A 25848-nucleotide genomic window follows, 5' to 3' on the forward strand; every position below is an offset into this window, starting at 1 on the left:
ATGTAGCCTCACTTACAGTATATAATGCCCCTCCTTTTGAGTTTGTGAGCAAAGCGCTACCCAGCACCATGTCCAGGTGTGATTCTCAAACATGGCCGTTCATAACGGCATGCCATTATGAAATTACATAGTCATGATAAATATTCACAGAGAACGAATATCCAACTTCAACCAAATAGCAGTGCTAGCAATACTAAACAAGCATTAACACTGCAAACAAGCTGACGTTATCCACGGCTGCTACATTGGGAGCATGACTTAATAATAGTGTTACTATATCGCTAAATGTCACTCAGCCAACATGTTCATGTTCATGATCAAATTGCCTCTGTCATAGATGTCTTTGTAATAGATCTGGTAAGAGGGTGGGTGCAAGGGAATCTGATAAGGGTTCAATTGAGTTGAGTTCCTCATCTGGTATACTAATGAAAAACAGCACAGATTTTTCACAATAACAGAAACAAGGAACTGGCTAAATGATCTAGTTTTATTATAATAAAAATACACAAGACAGATGAATACTGGCAAGAATGGGACATCATCAGCACGAATCTGGACACACACTCATGCGCGTAAACAGTCTCACACATTTGTACTCGCATACACTTACATATGCACACGTTCACACAGATAAGAGCCAAGTGAGTAACAAGACACAGCTGGCGTGCTTTTAGACTGTCCATAGAAAAGCTGTCTGCACCACAGACTGCAACACTGCAAATGCGAATGGCGGGAGGCGGTGGCGGTCAATGTATGGGGGCAGCTCGACGGTCTCCGAGGCCTGCAGGCTGTCTCTGGGCCCATAGGAGGGGACGGGGGGTTCAGAGGTGTGCCCTGTCCAGTTTGAGTGAGGAGTTGAGGTGCTCCTTCTGGATCACATTCCCATACGGATACTCTGGATGATCTGAAATATGGCTGAGAGCAAAACCGGGAAATAATCTTCCAACTCGTAAATACTGTATGAAACCTCACTTGGTGATTTAGAGATGGATACATACAGTGGATATAAAAAGTCTATCCACCCCCTGTTGAAATGCCAGATTTCTGTGATCTAAAAAAAATAAAATAAAATGAGATTAAGATAACTAATTTCAAAACCTTTCCCACCATCAATGTGACTTATAACCTGCACAACTTTTTTTTTCTCTTTCCGAGAGGGGAAGTATGAAATTAAATGACTGAAATGTGGTTGCACAAGTGTGCACACCCTCTTATAACTGGTATGTGCCTGTGTTCAGAATAAACCACAAACGCATGTTAAATGGGAACCAGCTCTCACTATCCACCATTTAAAGTGCCTCTGATTTACCCCAAAGAAATTTCTGATGTTCCAATTGGCTTTTCCTGACATTTATTTATTTATTTATTGCTTTCTAGCACAAGCCTTAAGATTTTGTGCTAACACTGACTGATATTTGGAATTCTTCATAATTTCCTCCACCTTATTTAAGGGCCCAGAGCCAACTGAAGAAAAAAACAGCCCCAAACCATAATGCTGCCGCCACAATGCTTCACTGTAGTTATGGTGTTTTTGGTTTTGTGTGTGTGTGTTTTGGGTGATGAGCAGTGTTTTGTTTGTGCCAAACATCCATACATCCATCCATTTTCTTTACCGCTTGTTCTCACTAGGGTCGCGGGCTGCTGGAGCCTATCCCAGCTATCTTCGGCCGGGAGGCGGGGTACACCCTGAACCAGTCGCCAGCCAATCGCAGGGCTCATAGAAACAAACAACCATTCGTACTCACGTTCACACCTTTGGGTAATTTAGAGTCTTCAATCAACCTGCCACGCATGTTTTTGGGATGTGGGAGGAAACCGGAGTGCCCGGAGAAAACCCACCCAGGCACGGGGAGAACATGCAAACTCCACACAGGCAGGGCCGGGATTTGAACCCCAGACCCCAGAACTGTGAGGCAGATGTGCTAACCAGTCGGCCATGTGTAAAACATACCTTTTGGAATTATGGCCAAAAAGGTCAACCTTGGGTTTCATCTTACCAAAACGTGTATCTCACAAACATATAGAAAAATGTTATCTTCTGAAATAATATAACTTGTTCTAATTTTTCAATATCACAAAAAATGGCATTTGAACATGGGTGTGTAGACTTTTTATATCCACTGTAAATGCTTACAGACAGTAAAGTTGTTCCAAACCTTTACTGAGCCAAGGCACGTACTTTACATTACAAAAATCAAGTCACCCCACCAAACAAAAAAGTGCAGATACTGAAATCATGATGTTATCCTAGACACAACTCTGATGGATGCTGGTCATACTCCCATACTGTGCATTGAAGTCTCAGAATAAACACAGAGAAAACAGGTATCTACTTGTAAAAACACAGCTCATTCCAGGAGTTCTGTTATTTACTACAGTGTGTCGACTTTACAAACTGTAGCTAAAATACACATTGTTTACATGCAATGTGTGCACTTCACTTTTCTTTAACGCAGGCTGAAGCTAACAACAACAAGCTACATGAGGTACATACCTGATCCACACACAACAAACACAAAAAGGGCAAGCAGCCAGGGGCCCACTGGATATTTTTCCTCCTGTGGTCGCTATGGGAAACGCACACACACACACACACACACACACACACACACACACACACACACACGCACGCACACACACAACACCATTATCATTAGCAAGTTAGAAGCAAGAGTAAAACCTCTTTTACAAAAATACTATTGCAAAGAGCTTTTTGCTCAGTTTTATTACTCATGTCTGAATGGCAATTTTCTGTCAAGAAAGTCAAAATACATTTCACTTAAAGTGACATTAAACTAAAGTTTGATGTTTTTTCCACGACTGTATTACATTTCTGCACACTAGTAGGAAACTCTGGCACACTTGGAGGACTACTACATGTTACAAGTGAGGCAAAACTATGCACTTTTTGACATCTGCGCACCATTAGTACTATTGGTGAAGCACTAGATGTAAACTAGAATGTTACAATATCACTAGTAGTACTAGGAGCAAGCAGTTGTCAATGAGTGCAGTTTTTCCTCACTAGTAGCATATCGTTGTCCTAATAGTATGCTAAACCTGTCCGACAAGTGAGGACTAAGAGCGTACTAGTACATGGACCTTCAGCTGGAAGTCAAGGATGCTGAATAAATAAGTATTCGCAGTGCACTAGTAGGATATCGATTTCATTTTTCAATGTACTTGATAACCTAATGGTGGGCTGAATTGTCTTACTAGTAAAGACAAAGAGCATACTAGTACATTCACCTTAAGCTGAATATCAAGGATATGGAATAAAGGCTCAAAAGGCTTGCAAATGGAGTGCAGATGTCCAGGCAATTACATTTTCTTTTCAACTGCAAAACTAAAACTTTCCTTTTTGTCATTATGACCTAATCATGCGGTAGAACAGCTGACATGCATGGTGCTAACATTACCTCACAAGACCGCCTAAAGATGAACTCTTTTGCTTTTTATTTGGCTTTAATTCTTTTTTTAAATATATTTTTTTGTAACACTTATTCCAAACAAAGGACTTGCCTTAACAACACTTGTGTGACAATTAAGAATGTTAACAAGAGAGATGACGGGAGGTGCGTCTTAAATGGGAATCACATTCACATCACAACTTCGCCCTTCATATTTATTATATATATACAGCGTTTAACTTATTTCTACACTTGCAAACATAAGATTTTTAGAGGGTCTCATCTTCATGCAAGAAATGTCAGTTTCAATCCAGCCTTTAACAACAAGTACTTTTCGGTTTTATAAATTGGATTACTGTATGTTGCTGGCTGACTCTATTGCACTACAGACAGACAGTGATATCAATTACTGGCATATGTTCATACTGGCACCATCTGGTTTGGGCTCAACTAAAAAGAGGAGAGATTGCTGGATTCATGAAATTATTGTCACATATTTAACAGCATGCTCTACTTGGTTTGAAATCAGGCAATCAAAGCGATTGATTAAAATGTCGATCGATCCTCTCTGGAGGTGGACACTTGTCAAAATAAAATGTTTGTTCAGAGGATTAACACGGACAATCATTGCAAGCAACTGTGATGACAAGCGCCAGCTCTCGACACACTTACGCACACTGATCACAACATTAGGTACATACATACTGTACATCCATTTTCCATGACACACTTTGGGCAATCACAGGGGGTACTGCATAAAGACAAACAAGCATTCAGACTCACATTCACACTCCTACTCTCCACTGGAATGCTTCTCATAACTGTTGTTTGCAGTAAAATGTTCCCCACTATATCATGTTTTTTTTTTTTTTTTTTTTAACAATATACTTACTTACTGTAAAGCCCTCGCATGTTTGAGAGCCATAGTCGCCGATACACTTTACATAGTTTTCAGTCGCTTATTGAACGCCGGGGAAAACATACACTCGCGCACAAGCTGCTGTCGGCCACAGCGTACACCCTGACACTCACACGCAGACTTGCCGATGTCACAGGCCATCCCACAAGGCCCCGTTTAAAGGTAAGTGCATGTACAGACACTACAATAGGTACAGTATTTTCTACACATTGTTTGAAATTATTTGTGTGTTCAAATATATTTTTAATATATTTAAGAAGTGTTTTTCTTAATACGTTTATGAGTTTAAATCATGTGGGAGGAGTACACATTTTTTTTAATTGTCTTGTAATATAGTGGCTTTTAACCTATTATGGGTCAAGTTTATTTGTATAGCCCTTGGCCATGATTGATTTGAAGACTAATAATAATAATAAAGAGAGATGTGATGAGAATGTGAAATCTAACTAACCTAATGCACTTTAATATGACCATTGGTGCTGTGAATGAAACTTTGTTGTTGTTGTTTTTTCCACATATTCAATTCACTGAGCATCATTGTTTTCCTTCAGCCAAGTCATGCTTAAGAGGGGACGATGAGTAAGTGTTAATGTAATTCCTATAAAGATGATTTATGACACGGGACCAACATGATGACTTTCCACATGCATGATGAGCAGGATCGTAGAGCATCGCCGTCCCTCGTGCTCCTAACACGGCTGGAAGGAGAGCGAGCATGCAGGACGAGGACGTCACCTTTTGTCGGGCTAATGTCATCATGCTGACAGTTAAATGGGCTCACCAGCGTCTTGGCCACGTTTCCTCTCTGCGTGATGTTCTTGCTGTGTTTCTCGTTCGCCATTCGGATCCTCTGTTTGGCCACCATCTTCCCTAACGTCTGGAAACCGCCACTCGGGACAAACCAGCCGGTTTTCGTCTTTTATTAATTTATTTATTTTATTATATATTAAGCAATCTGGAATATGTAGGCTGATAGCACTGTCTTCCAGCGGTATCAAGCTCGGGAATATTTCACGGGCTCTAACCGGAAACTCAAAAATGTTTTGTTTTCAGAATAAGGGTATGAAACATCAGCGTGGCAATGCGTGACATTTCCCGAACAGTATATATTTCACATACTCGTTTTTCATAGTAGCACGTGAATATTAACAATACTAGTTGTCATCTTTGTGTTTTGAATTGACTTTATTTGGTGGAAGTATATTTTGTTGCGAAATGTTTTGCGGAAATCAAACATTCACTTCGGCAACTTGCTACAAAGCTCCACTTCAAGTGGTCGAGGAGGACTTCATTTGGAAAACGGAAGTAAACAAAGCTATAATACATAATAGAACTATAATAGTTTACGTAGCAATATATATTAGTTAAAGGAAAAAATAGTTGTCGTAGTACTAGTAGTAGTAGTAATGGTAGGCTTGTCCTAGGCCTAGTGAGAAATGCGAGCACTAGTCAAGTGGTGATAATGGTAATATGACACAGTGGATTTGCTTATTTTGCTTATGTTATTACATTTTGTGAAAAGGGTAACAAGAAGATTCTGAGTGGAGAGCCATTAGTATTTTTTTCCTTCTTTTACAACCCCAATTCCAATGAAGTTGGGACGTTGTGTTAAACGTAAATAAAAACAATACAATGATTTGCAAATCATGTTGAACCTATATTTAATTGAATACTACGAAGACAAGATATTTAATGTTCAAATTGAGAAACTCTATTATTTTTAGCAAATAATCATGAACTTAAAATTGTATGGCTGCAGCACGTTCCAAAAAAGCTGGGACAGGGTCATGTTTACCACTGTGTTACATCACCTTTTCTTTTAACAACATTCAATAAACGATTGGGAACTGGGGACACTAATTGTTGAAGCGTTGTTGGTAGAATTCTTTCCCATTCTTGCTTGATGTACAGCTTCAGCTGTTCAACAGTCCGGGGTCTCCGTTGTCGTATTTTACGCTTCATAATGCGCCACACATTTTCAATGGGAGACAGGTCTGGACTGCAGGCAGGCCAGTCTAGTACCCGCACTCTTTTACTACGAAGCCACGCTGTTGTAACACGTACAGAATGTGGTTTGGCATTGTCTTGCTGAAATAAGCAGGGGCGTCCATGAAAAAGACGTTGCTTGGATGGCAGCATATGTTTCTCCAAAACCTGTATGTACCTTTCAGCATTAATGGTGCCTTCACAGATGTGTAAGTTACCCATGCCATTGGCACTAACACAGCCCTATACCATCACAGATGCTGGCTTTTGAACTTTGCGTCCATAACAGTCCGAATGGTTCTTTTCCTCTTTGGCCCGGAGGACACGACGTCCACAATTTCCAAAAACAATTTGAAATGTGGACTCGTGGGACCACAAAACACTTTTCCACTTTGCATCAGTCCATCTTAGATGAGCGTTTCTAAGGTTTGGGGTTCTGACCATCCTATGCAGAAGTTACATGTTCTCTGAGTAGTGTACAGTATGTGGATGTTAGATTTTTGTTGACCAATCAGATTTTTGGCCATTATCTGTTGCCGTGTGAATCTACTCTGCCCAAGGCCTTCAGATTCAGCTGTGTTGGCCGAAATAGCTATAATTATATTAGCAGTGGGACTGTTTATTTAACCGATCACATATTAAATTTGGCATCACAGGACCACAGCGGGTGGCACGACTGCCTGGTTAGCACCTCTGACTCACAGTTCTGAGGACCTGGGTTCAATCCCTGTCCCCGCCGCTGTGGAGTTTGCATGTTCTCCCCGTGCCAGCGTGGGTTTTCTCCGGGCACTCCGGTTTCCTCCCACATCCCAAAAACATGCGTGGTAGGTTAATTGATGACTCTAAATTGCCCGTAGGTGTGAATGTGAGTGTGAATGGTTTGTTTATATGTGCCCTGCGATTGACTAGCGACCAGTTCAGGGTGTACCCCGCCTTTCGCCTGAAGATAGCTGGGATAGGCTCCAGCACCCCCGCAACCCTAGTGAGGAGAAGCGGAACGGAAGCTGGATGGATGGATGGAGGACCACAGCGTCGGTCCTCAATGATGTCAGCATTTTTCTGTCCTCTCATTGGTCAGAACAAACCTTGTTACAGCAAAGCATGTCTGTAGCGATCTGCACATATTAATACATTTAATAATCAGTGACCTTAATTGATGTATTTTATTTAAATGTTTTTGGCATATTATTACATACATAGATTTTGTTTAAATCAATATGCATTGACATTTATCTCCTGTACCTCAGGTTTCTCATGTAGCATACAATATAGGCAAGACGTTTTTCAAGCAACGAACGCAATTAAAAATTTTAAATTTTTCTCAACGAAAACGAACAAAACTACTATTCCAACGAAGTCACATATTGTTTCTGAAGCAGTTACAGCCGAGTTACGTCACACACACTGTTTGATAAGTTGCTCAGAGAGACCCCTTCTAGTTGCCTAGCAACCGTATCAATGTTACTTACGCAGTCCAACAATGGAGACTGGAGAGACAACCTCAGCGTGTCACAGTGAATGGTGCACATTATGGGACCCTGACCAGTGAAGGTTTGAAGTAAAACCATACTGTATAAGAAATTAATGTTGGGGGTGGTCAGGGGAAACTTATTGTATACATTTTACTCAGAAGTGTGCTTGTCTCATCTCACACGCACATCGACACTTACAATAAGACAACATCCACAGATCGAGAACATCAGAGAACATCAACATGTTTGAGAAAGTGTTGTCCGCCCAGCCCTCCTTCCCTCCTTGCCGCGCATGCTGCACACAAACCACAAATAGTTGCACTCTCCTTGTACTGGCTATAGATCAAATGTCCTTGTGTGTTGAAAGTTACCATCAAAGAATGACCCGCTTTTCAAGATTTACAAAGAATGACCCGCTTTTCAAGATTTACACTTTTATGTCCCAAGGGTGATCATTGTCCAAATGTGCGTGCGAACATGGCTATACAATTGGACTGTAACATAGTATAAATAATTTTTTGCTACAAAGATGACCGCTGGATGGGAAATGCTAATCACCTCAGTACAAAATCATCCATCCATTTTCTGAGCCGCTTCTCCTCACTAGGGTCGCGGGCGTGCTGGAGCCTCTCCCAGCTGTCATCGGGCAGGAGACGGGGTACACCCTGTAACTGGTTGCCAGCCAATCGCAGGGCACATAGAAACAAACAACCATTCGCACTCACAGTCATGCCTACGGGCAATTTAGAGTCTCCAATTAATGCATGTTTTTGGGATGTGGGAAGAAACCAGAGTGCCCGGAGAAAACCCACGCAGGCACGGGGAGAACATGCAAACTCCACACAGGCGGGGCCGGGGATTGAATCCGGGTCCTCAGAACTGTGAGGCTGACGCTCTAACCAGTCGGTCACCGTGCCGCCCTAGCACAAAATCAGTACACTAAAATCTAAAATCTTTGTTTTATTAACAAATGTCTTGATTGTTAATTAGCCAGTGAACAGCATGTATCTTAACATTTCTTTTTGTTATATAAACATATATACAGTATATACATTAAACATATATATTAATTGAACTGTGACTATTGCTTACATTTATTTGTTTCCCCACTTTTATTGAGCCGAGGCACCCATTTTACATCAGGAAAACCACCAAACAAAAATGTCACAAAAAGTATGTTTACTGAAATAATGACGATCCCGTCTCATTTTACTCCTACACTGACTTACTGTAAAATCTGGGCCTGTATAATTTAACACAAAGCTGATTTAAACCATGACAGGTTTATTGTACCTTCAGCCATCTAATGGAAGATAATTTGATTGTTCTGCCGCTGGGATAGACAGATCAACAAAGATATATTTTTAATTAATAATTTTCCCACAAATTAAGTGAAATTAGATAATTTCCCATGACACACTAGTGTCCCGCAGCACCCTGTTTGGGACACACTGATCTAGGAGACTGTAGGTTTGTTGTAAGTCTATAACAAAACTGCTCATTTTCCATTTATGCCAGTGATTTGCATTTTGCGAGAGATCATCAGGTGTGCTGTGGGAATTTATGACATTTCACCGAGTTGGTGCAAAGGACATGCTTCTTTGTTGTGCTGCTTTACTGCAAAAACATAGAAGGATAAAAGACAAATATGATAATGTATGTTTATAAAAAATAATCCTGGTTCTTAAAAGTTATGATTGGAATGGCCGGAATGGAAGAAAAAAGGTATTTTCGATGTCAAATATGCAGACGAAGCGTGTAGTTTCAACCATCCACCTGTTCAAACACTGCTTCAAATTTAGACGTGCAGATAACACAATGTTCAAGTCGTAACACGGCTGTGACCTATGTGTCTTTGCTGTTGGCAAGCACAAATAAAGGTTGCAGGAGTTTACAATTCTGCTGGGAAATAATTATGCAAAATATCAACAGGAAGGCATGCAGACACGTTAGCGTGCCGCACGTGTGCACCAGAGGCTGTCGCTGACTTTTACAAGACAAATGCCAGAGATCCTGTGCTTGTGAAACACCATCATTATGAGCATATTCATATTTTAACCACTCCCACTTTTGACTATGTTCAGTATTTATATTGGAGTATACGTGACCTAAATTCTATCTTGTTTACGTAACACCCCCCCCCCCAATCCCAGTCCTAATGCTCACTGGAGAGCAGAAACATGTACCTAAAGAGGTGGGTAAACAGTAGTTAAAGCTAGCAAAATAAACCTGAAACGCGAGAGATGAATTCAGGTAAAGAGAGACCAGCGTGTATCTGCATGCGAGGCTGTGGGATGAACAACATGAGCTCTGTTTGAAAACATATAGGTGGGTTCGGCTGGTTGAAAGACATTACGCCCCAAACAAGTGTGCTTCTTTTCTTGTGACGGCCAGACGCGTTTGCTGGCCTTGATGCTGCGCTAACTGCACATCCAGACACAGCTTTGTGTGTGATTGTACAGTAGCATACACAACCAGTGGCCTGACAGGTTTATGTACAGTAACTCAGGTTCACTTGACGTGTCAGCAAACAGGGGTTTCAAATGTCATAGCTGTCTGGTACCGGTAATACTGATGTTGCTTGCGAGAGATACTAAGTGACAAAGCTGCAAAATGCTGTGTTCCTTAAACACATGTATTGAAGTTCTTACCGTACGCTCTTTGTAGGATATTCTACAAATAAACAAAGTAACGTAAGTTGAAAGAAATGCCACAAGCCTCACTATAAGGTAGCAGAGTTATGTGATTGTGCGCGCACTCATGGCCAACAGCAAGGCACTCTAAAGCCAGATAACTGCTGATGCGAACAAAGGCACTCAATGAAAACTGAAATACCTCCACAATGAAGTACAACATAGTTCTCAGTCTTTGCACGTTTTCAGCAATTATCTTCAAACGTGTAATGTATTCAGAAAAAAAAAAAATCTCTGAATTCACGTTACAGGGTCTTTCAGAACTATCCATTTTTAAACATCAATTTAGGTAGAATTTTTAATGTAAGTTTTATGTGCAATACATTTGAATTGAATCATTACCTAAGTGCAGCTTTGTGTTCTCCTATATTTAATCGCAGTGTTAATGTTGAAACTCTACATAATGTTACACTCGCTAAAAATAATATTAAATATACTTTTTGGGAATAAAATATCTGCCTTGTTCTTGACGAACACTTTGGTCTACTATGCATGTTGTATTTTAATATTGGTCACAATGGTGGTATTTGGAAAGCTAAATATTTTTTGAGATGGTACTTGGTGTAAAACGTTTGAGAACCAATGGGTTATTGTTGCATTATATCATCTTATCATCTTAATGTAATGATAATGATTACATTGTAAAGTATTTTGTAGATAGTATAGTATAGTAGATTGAGCGCCCTATGATGTGTTGAAGTGGATATGAACAGCTCAGCAGGGTTCATATTTGATATTTATTTAAAATAAATTTGCAGCCTCAAGGGCCTCTTCATATTGGTTAGAATGTTCCAGTCGTCATGTATTCATAGCGACATATTTATTCAATTTTTCTACTTACATACAAAAATACAATACTTTAAGGACTTTGAAAGAGTCAATTCTGAATGTGTATTTTGCAGAAATGTATGTTTAAATTTAGAATTCAGAATGTAATATTGAAATGTCAGAAATAGAAGAAGTTGCGTCAGTGATAATGGATGAGCAGTTTTTAATATTTTTTCCCCCTGTTTAAATGTTGCATTTAGTTTAAAAAGCACTCATAATCATTTACACACCTTACTCTTGAAACACTGCAAAGCAATTCTCGTATTTGATCACAAACGCATCAATCCAACCTTGAAGTAGGGTAACTTGAGGTCTGTCATTCATTGTGTGAGTTACGAAATATGAAATACTGTAGAATGACACAATGAGTCAATGCCAGTGTGCCGTTGGGTGGCTGAGTCACTTCTGACCTGGTGAATTATTGACAACACTTTCAACTTATTAGAAACTTCGCGAGGGAGCCTGCACACGCACATATCTACTACTATATAGAAAAAAGACAAACTAGGAAAGAGGTGAAAGTCCTCACATGAAGTGAAGAAAGAGGTGAAGTGAAGTTTTTCCACACAACCCCACTCTCTTCAGCTATGCCAGCCCTTTGAATTCCTGATTCAACACCCATAATGTGTTTGTGCGTGTTTCTAATCTAGCAGTCAATAAATGTCTAATAGTAACAACGTGAACATTCTTCTGGACAAGTTTCTCTCTTTTTTTCAGGGGGGGGGGGGGGGTTATAAATTTTAGGTTTTGTGCCACATTACACATAACAGCATTACTTACTTACTTACATTACTTACTATAAATGTACAAATATTGTTCAGTTCATGATAAGAAGATATTTTGTGGAAGAAATGCTAATGTTAATATCTGTCAAAACTGAAGAAATTTGGTAAATTTGGCACACATTTTCTGACAAATGAAAAGAAAACAAATCTATTCAGCAATAAACATGAAGTAGACTTTTGCGGGGCCACGTAAAATGACGTGACGGACTGGATCTGGTCCTTTGGTTAGGAGGTTAACAAAAGATTTTGTGTATATTTATATTTCCCACCACCGCACAGAGAAACATGCCACACAAACAGACATGCAGAAAGAGATGTCCCAGTGAAGGGGCAAAACTGTTGTTTCACTTTAAAACCTTTTTTTTGCATCGCCAAAATGCTACTGTCATGTCAACAAGTGCCGGGTGGACCAACAGTTTTTATCAGTTTTTAGTGAAAAACTGTCCATCATAAACAACACTTTGGAAACTTTCCATGCATTTTCTGTACCGCTTATCCTCATTAGGGTCACGGGCGTGCTGGAGCCTATCCCGGCTATCTTCGGGCGAGAGGCGGGGTACACCTTGGACTGGTCGCCACAGAAAAACAAACAACCATTCGCACTCACATTCACACCTACGGACAATTTAGAGTCTTCAATCAACCGACCATGCATGTTTTTGTGATGTGGGAGGAAACCGGAGTACTCGGAGAAAACCCACGCAAGCACGCGAAGAACATGCAAACTCCATATAGGCGGGGCCGGGATTTGAGCCCCAGTCCTCAGAACTGTGAGGCAGATGTGGTAACCAATCGATCACTGTGTCGCCTGGAAACTTTCCATTTTTTGAAAATGTTTTCTGGTCCTGGAGGCAGTTTGAACCAACCAAATGTACATAAACACCTGAATCTTCACAAGAATGTGAACATTTAGGTTTAAAGCATGACAGTTTTTATGATCTCAGTTTTTATGATTTCACCTTTACAAGTGGTCCTCAGTTTAGTACTCCATTCCTTGGTGGCGACACAACCCAAATTTGTCCGTTCTAAGTTGGAATGCGCTGGCGTACCTCTTATGGGACTTGTGCTGCTTATGTAGCTGCGATTCGATCCGTATTCTCTGACCGTGTTGTGACACAAAACCAGCACGCTGGTTTAGCAGCTAACCACTGCTGTTTTACTCAGCAACCATTCGGGGAACAAAAGGGCCACGGACAAAAGAGACACAATGTCGACGAGTGTGAAAACCCGAGAGAACACACGAACGAGGTACAACGGGCACACACATGCACACTTGGCTCGTGTGATGGCATGCGAGAAGGCGAACAGCTCACATCTTACGTTTATTGGCACTTGCACGTGTACACGCAGAAGTCAGTCAGCACTCGCAAAGCGAAATGGCAAATCGAACAACAAAAAGTCAACACATATTTAAACCAGTTTTCTTGTCGTCACAAAGTGAATGCTGCAGCTCCATATGCTATTAAAATCTAACCAATCAGAAGAAAGATGGAATGTTCAATGGTAGGAAACTAGCATTATTTCATTTAAACATAACCGATAACCCTGTGAGATAAGTAAAGCACAATTAATTTATAAAGTATTTCATGAAAGTATATTGAAAAAAATGACTCTCATCTTTATATGGTCTGTTAAATATTCCCCCCAAAATGCAAAATATAAAAAAATAAATACCTAAAATAAGGTGCGGAAATCATCTCTGAAAAGTATGTGGACTTTCTGACTTACCGCTTTCTTCCATTTTACCAAAGAAGAACCGTGCTTACACGAACAAAATCATTTTGAAGTATGACAATGCACCACCTGCAAAGAAATTCACACAGAAACTTTCCCCCAAAAAGTCAAGTTTTATGGATGTAAGAATTGTGAAGCTGCTATCAAAAAAAGAGTCCGATGCCAAAATGTAACTTGACTTGGGTTTTTGATTGAAATAGCCTTCGATTTCAGTAAATATGACCTCTTAATGCGGTAAATTCAATAAATCACAATTTTCAGTTCTTTAAAACAATTTCAAATGTCTTTCTCCCATTTGAGTCAACGATGACAATCAGAGAAAAATATCGTTTGCATAATAATTTGGAACACAGTGTTAATTAGCTGATTCTAAGACGAGATGACAAAAATACATGATTAGCTATTAGTCAACTTTAAACGTTAAATTTCAATGCGGCGTAGTAAAGTTTATTAAACGATCCAATCCCTGTCGGCTAGAACCAAAAATATGTGCACTCTAAAACGTCATAATTACCAGTCAATTACTGTAATTATGAAGACGTTGTGACATACTGTAACCTTAAAAAAAAAAAAAAAGGTTGGGGATGCAGCACATATAATTCTTTGGCAACTAAAACATTAACCAGATTAAAATACAAAAAAAATTCTCGAAATTCAATATGGTGGTCCTAACTTGAATAGTTATTTACCATGAACTTTGTGTGAATAATCTTGACAAATACAACAACCTTGTCATGGTAGATGTGCACTTACATCCAGTTCTGCCATCATACACTAAATGTATCCCCATTAAGAATCAAAGTACAGAAAGATATTTTCCTCCGATGCTCTAGCGACCAGTTACGAATATTTTAATGACTGTTTACTGGAAAAGAATCTCTTCAAGTCGACACAGACGTGTCTCAAAATAGCCCAAAATCGTTTAAAGGCCACAATTCTCTCTTTCAAAAAGCCAAAATCAACTATGGCGTGACTACATAGACAGAAAAAATGCTGACAACAAGTTCCTACAGTAGCTCATGCTCAGCTGCTCTGTGTGCATGCGTATGTGTGTGTGTGTGTGTGTGTGTGTGTGTGTGTGTGTGTGTTTTGGATTGCTGCTCACAGGTGATGTGTCAAAGCAAAGTTTAGCATGCTGTGAAGGCAGCAATTCAGCAAGACATGCGACTGATTTATACACCAACAGCATGCTTCCCTCAAATAAAAACATCTCTGCTCACCTGAGCAGAAGTTATGGCATGCAAAAAAGTAAATAAATAAATAAAACCTCAAGCTTTCATGTGTGTAAAGCTCAAGCTAAGAAAGCCCTTGGGACAAGATAAACACTCGAGGGGGGGAACGTGAGCAGGAGTGTGTGGATATATTTTGGTCTCCACTCTGTGGACTTGGCAAACTTCCCAGCTCGGATCAGGCTTAACGCCAACAAAAACAGTTTGTTTGCTGCTTGAGGAAGGCAGCGGACCACCAAACGTGCAAAGTGATGTCACATATACAGTTACTTCGGATGAATTATATAACACAGCAGAGGAAAACAGAGATAACACACTATGACTCTTCCAGTTGTAGTGTGACTGTTTAAAAAACAAATGCAGATTTGAATTTAAGGGCACATTCTGTCAAAAAATGGACATTTACTCAGGCATCCTTTTTCTATAGCTCTTGTCCTCATCAGGATCACAGGGAAGCTGGAGCCTATCACAGCTGGCTTTGAGTGAGGGCAGTTCATACATTGGGTTGTATGCCTTAGATTGATTGAAGAGTAAATTGGTGAATGTGAATGGTTGTTTGTCTATATGTGCCCTGTGATTGACTGGTGACCGGTCCAGGGTATACTATGCACTTTCGCCATAAGTCAGCTGAGCATAGGCTCCAGCTTGCCCACAACCATGAAAAGGACAAGCAGTTACAGAAAATGATCGGAATAATCCTACAGTAGTCCCTGAAAAAACTCTCATCTCAAATCATCTTTCCCCTTTTAAATAAAGAGAAATACCATTAATCCATTCTGAAAAATCACCAACATTTTGTTGTTGTTTTGAATGAACAAATAGCGCTCTTTTCTACTTTATAAAGACATGCACTAATAACGTCATTAAATACAATCTAAGAATGTACTTTGTGCATCATGACTTTATGCTTCAATGCCCATTGACTCTGTGCTCCTTCTAGTGTGTGCACCTTGGCCACCAGGGAGCTGTATATTACAGACATATAACACACAAAGAGAGGTTTCGCAACTATGTGACTGCGTAAGCTGTAACTATATTAGTCTTTTTTTTTTTTTTGCAGAGGACGACGAACATATGCCCGTGAGAATCGTTACATTGTCTGTCTACGTGTGTTGCTGCACCATTTATGTTCAAATAGGCGTTGCTTAATGGGTTATAACTACTGCAACATCAATCTATTTTCTGCTCATGTCGTATTGTTGCGAGGCAGATTTGAGGGGCTACAATAAAAGAACAAAGGACGTAGAGGGACACCAGGGCCACAGTTAGATAGAATCCCACAAAATCTCTTCACTTTTACTTCACAACACACAGCTTTATGCATATGCAGACCTACTTGTTTCTTGGTAAAATCTCCAGAGCCTTGCTCTATGCGAGTCCAACCACTGTTCCCCTGTGCTTCCCTAGTAATACAATAACACCAATCCTTCATGCAGTTAGTTTATTTCTACCTGTTTATAGCTGCCTTCTTTAGTATCAATACTGTAGGTTTTAACATCACTAACAGCAGAGTGACACTCGGAATCTCCTCACACGTTTTCATGTTTCATCGGTTGTTTCTTTGTATTTTGTCAGCTGGTGAAATGGAACCTCAGAAATGCGTGTATGTTTGCATAGTGGATTTGCAGTTTTCCCATCTCTGAGGTAAACCACAGTTCAGAGACATAGAGCAGGCTATGTTCTCCTGATGACATCGGTGACTTGTTTTGTCATGTTTTGTTTTTACTTTTGAAAACATTTTGGGATCATATTTAAATATACTATTTTCGATCAAACGTAAGCGTTTTTAAGGCTCCGATTGGCTGTCGACCAGTCCAGGGGATATCCCACCTCTCGCCCAGAGTCAGTTGTAATTAATAGATAGACTTTTGAAAGATTTGTTTTGAGGTTTTGGGTTTGACTCTTCCCTCCGGCCATCCTGCGTGGAGTTAGCATGTTCTCACCGCGCTTGGGTGGCTGTTCTCTAGGTATCGTGGCTTCTTCCCACATTCCAAAAACATGCATGCAAAATTGCCCATAGGTGTGAATGTGAGTGGAAATGCTTTTGTGTCAATATCGATCGGTCCAGGTTCTCGCTCCAGAGTCACCTGGGGCAGACTCCAGCTCACCTGTGAGCCTAATGAGGACAAGCGCTGTAGAAAATGGATGGATGTCTTCTGCATACATCCTGTCTACATTTGGCAACACATAGTTTAAAGCAGTGATTCTCAACTGGTGGGTCAGGACCCAAAGGTGAGTTGGAGACCCATCTTGGGTGAGTCGTGGACAATTAGTAAAAAATTACCAAGCTTCTTAAGTTCCCACCGAAAACATATTAAGTGAGCGACAGGAATTCTAGCTGCCTCATCCTTTAGCCACTAGTTAACTCCGTAAACAAATACAGTGCAGCTCAACCTCTGGCTAGTGGACATCATAGCTAGGCCTGTCACGATAACAATCTTTTAGGACGATATAATTTCCCCAAATCTGTCAGAATAAACAATAGTATCATTGTTTTTCTTGTGCCTCGGAAATCATGAAAAATAAGGCCCGCCCTTGAGCTGCAAGACCCTGTGGTTGGTCCGCTGAAGGTGCTGAGATGAGCCCTTCGCCTGTCAATCAAGTACATTAACTGGAGTCAGCTGCTGGCTGAATAATGTGTGCCGCAGAGGTTATGGGTAATAAACAGTAAACTTTCCCGCGTGTGTTAAATGGGGACTAACACATGTAACAACTCGGAATGAGGCGCTGACGTTTTAAACGACGTGGTCGAGCGAGCTGTATAGCTACTTAGCTCGACACCCTGAACTGGTTGCCAGCCAATCGCAGGGCACATATAAACAAACAACCATTCGCACTCACATTCACACCTACGGGCAATTTAGCAATTTATTTGCACCACTCGGAACCAATTTGCGCCTTCCGGAACCATTTGGTCACTGTCCATGTTTACCGCACGGACATTTGTTGCAGATGGACGCACAGTTGGACCAGTGAAAAACATTGCCAAAACATGACAGAGAAGAGTCTGTAAGTGTTTTTTTATACACTATTAGATGTGTACTGTACATATAACATGATGTATGAGTGACCTGAATGGTAGTTAGTGTTTTCTTTTTATAACCTAAAATGGTAATCGCTAGTGCGCTAATGCGAATCACGAATGCCAACCGCTAACAAGGGCTGATTTTCTGTACAGTTTATATCATACACCCAACATATGCTGTTTAAAGATAGAAAACCAGCCATCATAAATGATAATAAAATGCATGTTAGTAGTAAAACATTTTTTTTTTTTCAGGGGGTGGGCAGCGGCGAATAATCAAGTACTCAGCAAAATATCTACAGGATAATAGATTCTAAAAAGATTCGATGGTGACAGCCCTAGTCGCAACTAAGTACAACAAAAGGAAAATGCAGGTCTCAGAGTGACAGCAGCTATTGTTACATCTGAGGAAATGTCCTTAGGACTCCATGTCTGTGTCATGTGATTGACTTGGTCCTGGCTGCTGTCTTTATTTTACATACAATTTTCAAATGATCACTTCTACTATATTCGTAGGAAATCGCAATGTTGCCATCAATGGTGAGCTTTTTTTTTGTTTTTTACAACAGGCCTGTTTGTCACCATATTGGTGACCCCCTGGTCTACAGTGTACATATTAATAAGGCTTTCCAGGATAGTTTGCTCTGCAGGGGCCATCTGAGGCGACGCCCATGTCGCGTGTAAAGCTTATTTACTTGGGTTTCGCTCAGGCATACAAAAAGCTTTTGTGGCTGCAGACTATCATGCGGATAACACTGCACTCTCACAGACACAAACATACTGAGCTCCACTCCCGTGGCTCATATGACTGTGGGCTGCGTGTGTTTGTGTCGAGTATGAGTCCCGTGGGAGTGATACATGACACCGCAAGTGATGACTGAGGCTTGCACCGATGGGAACATGGCGTGGGAACAGATAATTAAAGCACGTTGACCAGATGATAAGTCTTTGAAGTTTTCAAGAGCTTGCTAAAATGTCAGCAAATTACAACCTCATCAATGGCAGAGAGGCTGAGGTGTCAATTCGGGGACAGGGGCATTATTTGTACTTTTATAATAATGTTAAATTATTTTACACAAGTAAGTTATGATGCTTGATCCATCTATCAATTTTCTATCGCTTAATCTGTGCAGGGTCCTGTGCTAGCTAGTGAAACTGGGTTTGAAAAAATAAAATAAAATCTAAAAGGACAGTTTCCAGCACCTTTTGGTGACAAATAAAAGGCAAAAGAAGCGCAATTAAGGACGAGCAAGGTGTTCCTAATAAAGAGGGGACGGTGGGATTCTTTAATGGCAAAGCTGCGCTTGCGGCTCTAGTAAGAAACAGTGTGCATGTAAACGTACTGACTGATGACACAGATGGAAAGTACAGTACACAAATGTTATTACAGGACTTTGTCATCAAAACACATTTGTATGCACAGTAAATATGTCTGTTCTAATGATATATATATATATATATCCATCCATCCATTTTCTTAGCCACTTATCATTTTCTTAGTGGGTTTTCTCCGGGCACTCCGGTTTCCTCCCATATTTTCTTATTATTTTCTTAGCCACTTATCATTTTCATTTTCTTAGCCACTTATCCTCACAAGGGTCACGCGAGTGACAGAAAAGTGCACACAATTATGTTATGTGAATACTGACAGGCTTTGTGAATTCATATTGCTTTTTTTATTTGAAATACTGACAAAAATGGTATTGCCAGCAGATATAATAAGGGATAGGAGTGACCCGAGTATGAGCCGTCGCTCTGTAAATTTTTTTGCTTTGACTTGCAAGCATGAGTTTGAGATAGGGCGCTATATGGTGGCAGCGCTTAACTTACTTCACTGCAAGCAACAGTTTGGTAGATAGTTAACAATTCTTAAAAAAATGAAGATTTAAGCCGTTTAATGCCATTCCTAGTTGAAGTTTACGGTCAAACAAAGAGAATTAAACATGTATTTAAAACAACCAGTTCGATGTTTAATGCTAACACAATGAGTAATGCCATAGACTGGCTAACGACGCGGCTTTAAGCAATGGATATTTAAACAGAAATGGTGCCTCAACACATGTAGAAAGACAACATAATGATACTCACGCGCATACATTCTTTATCTTCTGTGAAAGATGACTAATATAGTCACAGTAGTTGGGAAATTCATTTGCATCTACATGACTGTATTATACCTTCCCGATGGCCAAGTCCACAGCAGAAGGAGGACCAATGAATTAGTTATCAAGCACAAACTGTTTAGTTCTTTCTATTCTATTTAATTACATTATTATTGTTGTATGTTTTTAGAAAGTAAAATATTATAGAGTGCTAGTTTCACTATAAAAAAAAAACATGACAAAAACGTTTTTTCGGGGGAGGCTGGAACAAAATAATGGCATTTCCATTCATTTAAAGGTCCCATATTTTGGCTATTTAGTTCTTATTTCATATTTTTGCTGAGGCACAATAGAATCAATGTTATGTCCCAAATACTAGAAAAAGTTGTTTTGGTAAAACACGGGACCTTTAAGTAGGGAGAGATTATTTGAGTTACGAATGTTTGGAGTCACAAACCTGGCCATGGAACAAATTAAATTTGAATCTCCAGGCACCACTGTAACGTCAGAATATTTATTTCTTAATATAAACAATATTTGTAAATTGTCTTTGATCAGCGGCACGGTGGACGACTGGTTAGAGCGTCGGCCTCACAGTTCTGAGGACCCGGGTTCAATCCCCGCCTGTGTGGAGTTTGCATGTTCTCCCCGTGCCTGCGTGGGTTTTCTCCGGGCACTCCGGTTTCCTCCCACATCCCAAAAACATGCATTCATTGGAGACTCTAAATTGCCCGTACGCATGACTGTGAGTGCGAATGGTTGTTTGTTTCTATGTGCCCTGCGATTGGCTGGCAACCAGTTCGGGGTGTACCCCGCCTCCTGCCCGATGACAGCTGGGATAGGCTCCAGCACTCCCGCGACCCGAGTGAGGAGAAGCGGCTCAGAAAATGGATGGATGGATGTCTTTGATCATAACCGCAATTGGAAAATGTTATTTACTTGTTTGTGCAGAAATGTGTCATACATATCGTCAACACAGAAGGCAGTATGTCATGGTTTGGCCTCTACAAAACTGTCATTTCTTTCATGACCTCAATGGCCTTTAGTTTAGTTACATTTGTTGTTGAGTTTGTGGCTTTGGCACATCATTAGACTGGACCCATGCTGGAAAATGTTAACATTGAATGCTATGAGGTGAAGGTGGGCTGCTTGTTCTTGGCAGGTAACTGGGTCAGTGATCTACAGTCCACTGGGGTGTCCTCATTTAACCTCTTAGTACACACAAAGACAATCGGGCTGTTTATTTTGTCCTGTTTTGGCCCCTTCTTGACTAAAGACATCAAATGCCAGACCTTCTCATGTTTCATAAGATTATCTTGTAAGATTATCCTTGGGTTTGTGTTGTGTTGAGAGTGGATATATTCCGATAATATGGTCGGTGCAGACAGTCTGAAATATACCAGTTTTGGTCACATCGTGTGCGCTCCGATAATCTGCACACAGAACACCGCACACATTAAGATTCTGTTCCGCCGCCGATTTTGAAATCTCACACGTGATCTCACAAAATCAAAGAGGACCAAACACTTCTGGTTTTGCGCCGATCTTTGACTTGTGGTTTTCGTAGGTTGCCAGAGCCGGCCGGGAACCTTGTAAAGTGGCGATGTCCTAAAAAAAAAAAAAAAAACGACTTGTTTTGGAAAATACTTCGTCGGGGAACCTACTTTTATACACAAAAACACCATCGGGTAAGGCATGTTTATTTTTATATAGGTTCATTTCCGTATTGCTTCTTTGAATGGCTACATTCCGCTCCACGTCACAGTTTACAGATTCATGATTCGGCTTTGCCCACACACATGAAGAGTTTTCCATTTATTATCTGCTATATTTGTGGGGTCTGTAGCAGATCTATTAAGATTTGAAAAATCCTCATGTGTTTACCAGGCCTTAGCGTGACAGGAAAGAAGGAGTGGCGTTAAACCGGTTCGCTCGCATGCCCTCGTCCTTCATTGTCGATTGCTGTCAGACTGTCGGTGTTCTTACAGCTTTGTGTAAATCTACATACTGCAATGTCATGTTTACTGTGTTCACCTGAAAGCTTTCTGATGTGCTAACTCCACAATAGGTCAATCGACGTTTCGAAGCAGTGCTGATGGATTACAGTGAACTAAATGATTATCTCTCATTGCGTTTAACTTGATTAGATGCTTGCCTCTCATTTGTTTTTGTGTAAAATGTGCGTCAAAGATCAATCGACCTAATTGAAACTGATGTGTCGGCAAAATGGAATAAACCAGTAAATTGTATTGCTCAGTCACACCTAAGAAAAGCAACAATCTGAACGGCACATTTTCCAATTCAACTGCCCTAATTGACTGGAAGAAATGACCTGCTGACTCAGCATCTCATAATGCCTCAATAATAAAGTGTATGGTATAGTTAACTCAATTACATTACTGAAATGTTATTCTCATCTGAATTATGTTAACTCTAAATTAACCATAATGGTACAATGGAAAGCTTTCACATTTGAAGCTAAAATGTTTAATTGTCATGATCAATTGTTTTAGGAAATGATGATCCTATTAATTCGGTTGATGTCTTCCTCCCTGCGTTGACTCTGTCCTTCTTTTCTGTACATTAGGCCTATGCGGGGACAAAAAAAAAAAAAAAGATCCTGGAGAATAATAACACTTGGTGTCAGTTTGTTTATTTGGTAATTTTTCCATGCTGGCGCTGTGTGCAGTCAAATATTTGACTTGATGAACTACTTAGTTCATCATCTCTCTATCACGATGGTTCCAAAATGTCTACTATCTTCGGTTCCGACAACCGAAGATAGTAGACATTTTTGGAAAATACAACAACAAAAAAAATCTGTTTTGTGTGTCACTAGTGGTAGGAGGTTTCCCTCTCGTGGTATGGAAAAGAATCAATCCTAAGTAAAGTTCAGTTGTATTTAACATGATTTACTTTTATTTGTAAGTAAAATAAAATTGAAATTTTAGTATGACATATGTATCCATTAGAAGTTATTTTAATGCATGAAAAATCGCCTGATGCAGACTGTAGTGCAGTTCTACAATAATATAAAACAACCACAATAATAAACATAGTGTTAAATAAATACCTCACTGACAGTGTCAATTGAAATAGAGAAAAGTTAATAAGTAATTTCATATTTTGCATTGGATTTCATTGGATGGTGCAAGTGGTATCGAATGAAATGCCCGGTCACTATAGGTTTCTAATTAAGACGAAAGGTCACAATTGTTGATAATGGGGACGCAGACCGTCATTGTTACTGACATATCGTACATGCAAGTGACATTAGTGCGTGAGCTGCAACAGCATCAATTAATAATGACAAAGATGAACTCTTGTCACAGCACAGGTATTGACCCACAACGATGAATTGTGTGGGTGACACAGGAGGCTTAGGTGGTCCTAACAATGACATTCCTGTTTGTTGTATCGGTGTGATGATCAAACACAGCTGTGGAAATACTGTACTGTACACAAAAGCGTTGTGAGGGTTGAAACTACCCTTAAAATGGACTAAAGTCCTGCCCCTGGTTTATTCATTCTAACCAAATGATTTAGAAATAATACAATAAAATAGTAAAAACTCATTGAAAAAAATAGAATGAACTATTTTCCGATTTTACATATACATTTTAACCTCGTTAACGATTCACCTGACCATCTATCTGGTTTAAAAATCAAACGTGGCCCTTGAGCACAAGATTGCCCACCCCTGCTCTCACCTTTTTTATTGACTAGTGTAAGTATTGTAATGCATCTGTCAATATTCTCTGCAGGGATCAATATGTATTATTAATGTTCCCATATCGCGTTAAGGTCTTGGCTTTTGGCTTTCCCTTTGTTATCGTCCTGTTTTTGCAGTTTCCATTCATCATTATCTCACTCTCATGACCAAATGGCGCTCTCGTGTGTTCATTTTTAGCAACAACCAGGCACTAAAATCAAAACCTAACATACTGTAAATACAGTCAGTATACGTTATAATTTGCTTCTTCCTTTAATGCAAGTTATATTTCAATTATTTTTTGCAGGACATCTGCCAAAACATCTGAGTACAATTACATGATGAGTAAATGATTCATACACCGCCCCAAAATACCCAAATTCTGCTTGATAAGTAATACAGTGGTATACTTACTTTATCACTTGTACGATATAAACACATTCATTTAGATTTCCATTATGAATGAAAAAGTGATCTGGAAAATCTATTTTCTTTTTCAAGAGAATGTATTAAGAATTAACAGTTGCACGCATACACACAGATACATTTGAATCCCTTAGAATATTGTTGTCTCCTTAAATTGCTATATTATTATTATTATTATGAAGCTTTCTAATGATGTTATCTCAATTCAACTGAGCGTTCACACTTCCACAATAAATATTATGAAAGTGATCGTCACTTTGTGCAGGAGGGGGAACCAAACACTAAAATGCAGACGTGTTTTCATCTTTTCTTACCCAGCGAGTCAAATGACGTCAGCTCGCCAGTTGGTTTTAAACATGGTGGGTTGCGAAAGCAGTGCAGCGTGTCAAGAAAACATACTGATCCACTTCAATACTGGATAGTGGAATGCAAGCAGCAGCCCGTCTACGATTGGTTTTCGTGGGGGGAGGGCATAAAATACACCGGAGCGTTGCACGCCACTGGCTCACAGGCTCAGTGACAGTTAATTGTCATAAATTAGCTATCAATACCAAAGGGAATATTTTTATATTCAATCTGTTGGTGTTAAATTGTCTAACATTTATTTTTTTAAATGTATTATTAAAATCTAATAAGTTGTTTTTTTTTTGTTTTTTTTAAAGGGCAAGAGGAAACAATTTTATTTTAACATAATTGTCTGTAAATTAAAAGAGAATACACTTTCTGTGGAAGTTGATAGCTGATGCTGAGGAAAAAATATTTAGGAGATTGTGTTTAGTTTAGGCGGGACGGTGGCGACCGGTTAGAGCGGCAGCCTCACAGTTCTGAGGACCCGGGTTCAATCCCCGGCCCCGTCCTGTGTGGAGTTTGCATGTTCTCCCCGTGCCTGCGTGGGTTTTCTCCGGGCACTCCAGTTTCCTCCCACATCCCAAAAACATGCATTAATTGGAGACTCTAAATTGCCCGTAGGTGTGACTGTGCGTGCGAATGTATGTGCCCCTGCGATTGGGTGGCAACCAGTTCAGGGTGTTCCCCGCCTCCTGCCCGATGATAGCTGGGATAGGCTCCAGCACGCCCGCGACCCTGGTGAGGAGAAGCAGTAAAGAAAATGGATGGATACTTTCTTTTTATTTATCTAGTGGGAGGTGGCATAGTGGAATGAAAAAATGGATGGATGGATGTTTAGTTTAGGATAAAGACAAAAGATGAAATAAATAACAAAATCCCAGTAGTGCGGAAAACATGCAAAAAGCAAAACTTGTTTTGACTAATCATTGTCATTTATTTTTTTCTTTATATTGAAGGGGGAAAAAAATAAATAAGTGTTTTTTTATTGGGGTGTGGGGGGGGGGCAAAAATAGAGATTTTACTTTGAAGACCATGTGTGGTACAGTATACCTCCTGAAAAGCAACATCACTAAGTTACATTTTCTTGGCTAGTTATATAAATAACAATTTTTATTATTGGTAATTGTAAAAGCGAGCTGCGGCACGTTGGGAATTCCACAAATGACATTTTTTTTTTGT

General features: G+C 39.9%; 1 protein-coding gene across 1 annotated transcript; it reads right to left on the bottom strand.

The window, feature by feature from the left end:
- Positions 1-573: 573 nt before the first annotated feature.
- On the bottom strand, positions 574-5307 carry serp2 (stress-associated endoplasmic reticulum protein family member 2). The gene is made up of 3 exons (XM_061692344.1): positions 5111-5307; positions 2495-2567; positions 574-915 (listed from the first exon to the last, which is right to left on the bottom strand). Exons 1-3 carry the CDS (start codon positions 5192-5194, stop codon positions 875-877), a joined length of 198 nt encoding a protein of 65 aa, XP_061548328.1. The 5' UTR covers positions 5195-5307; the 3' UTR covers positions 574-874.
- Between the last annotated feature and the right edge of the window lie 20541 nt (positions 5308-25848).

This window comes from Phycodurus eques, chromosome 12 (genome assembly GCF_024500275.1).
Source record: "Phycodurus eques isolate BA_2022a chromosome 12, UOR_Pequ_1.1, whole genome shotgun sequence".
NCBI lineage: Eukaryota > Metazoa > Chordata > Actinopteri > Syngnathiformes > Syngnathidae > Phycodurus > Phycodurus eques.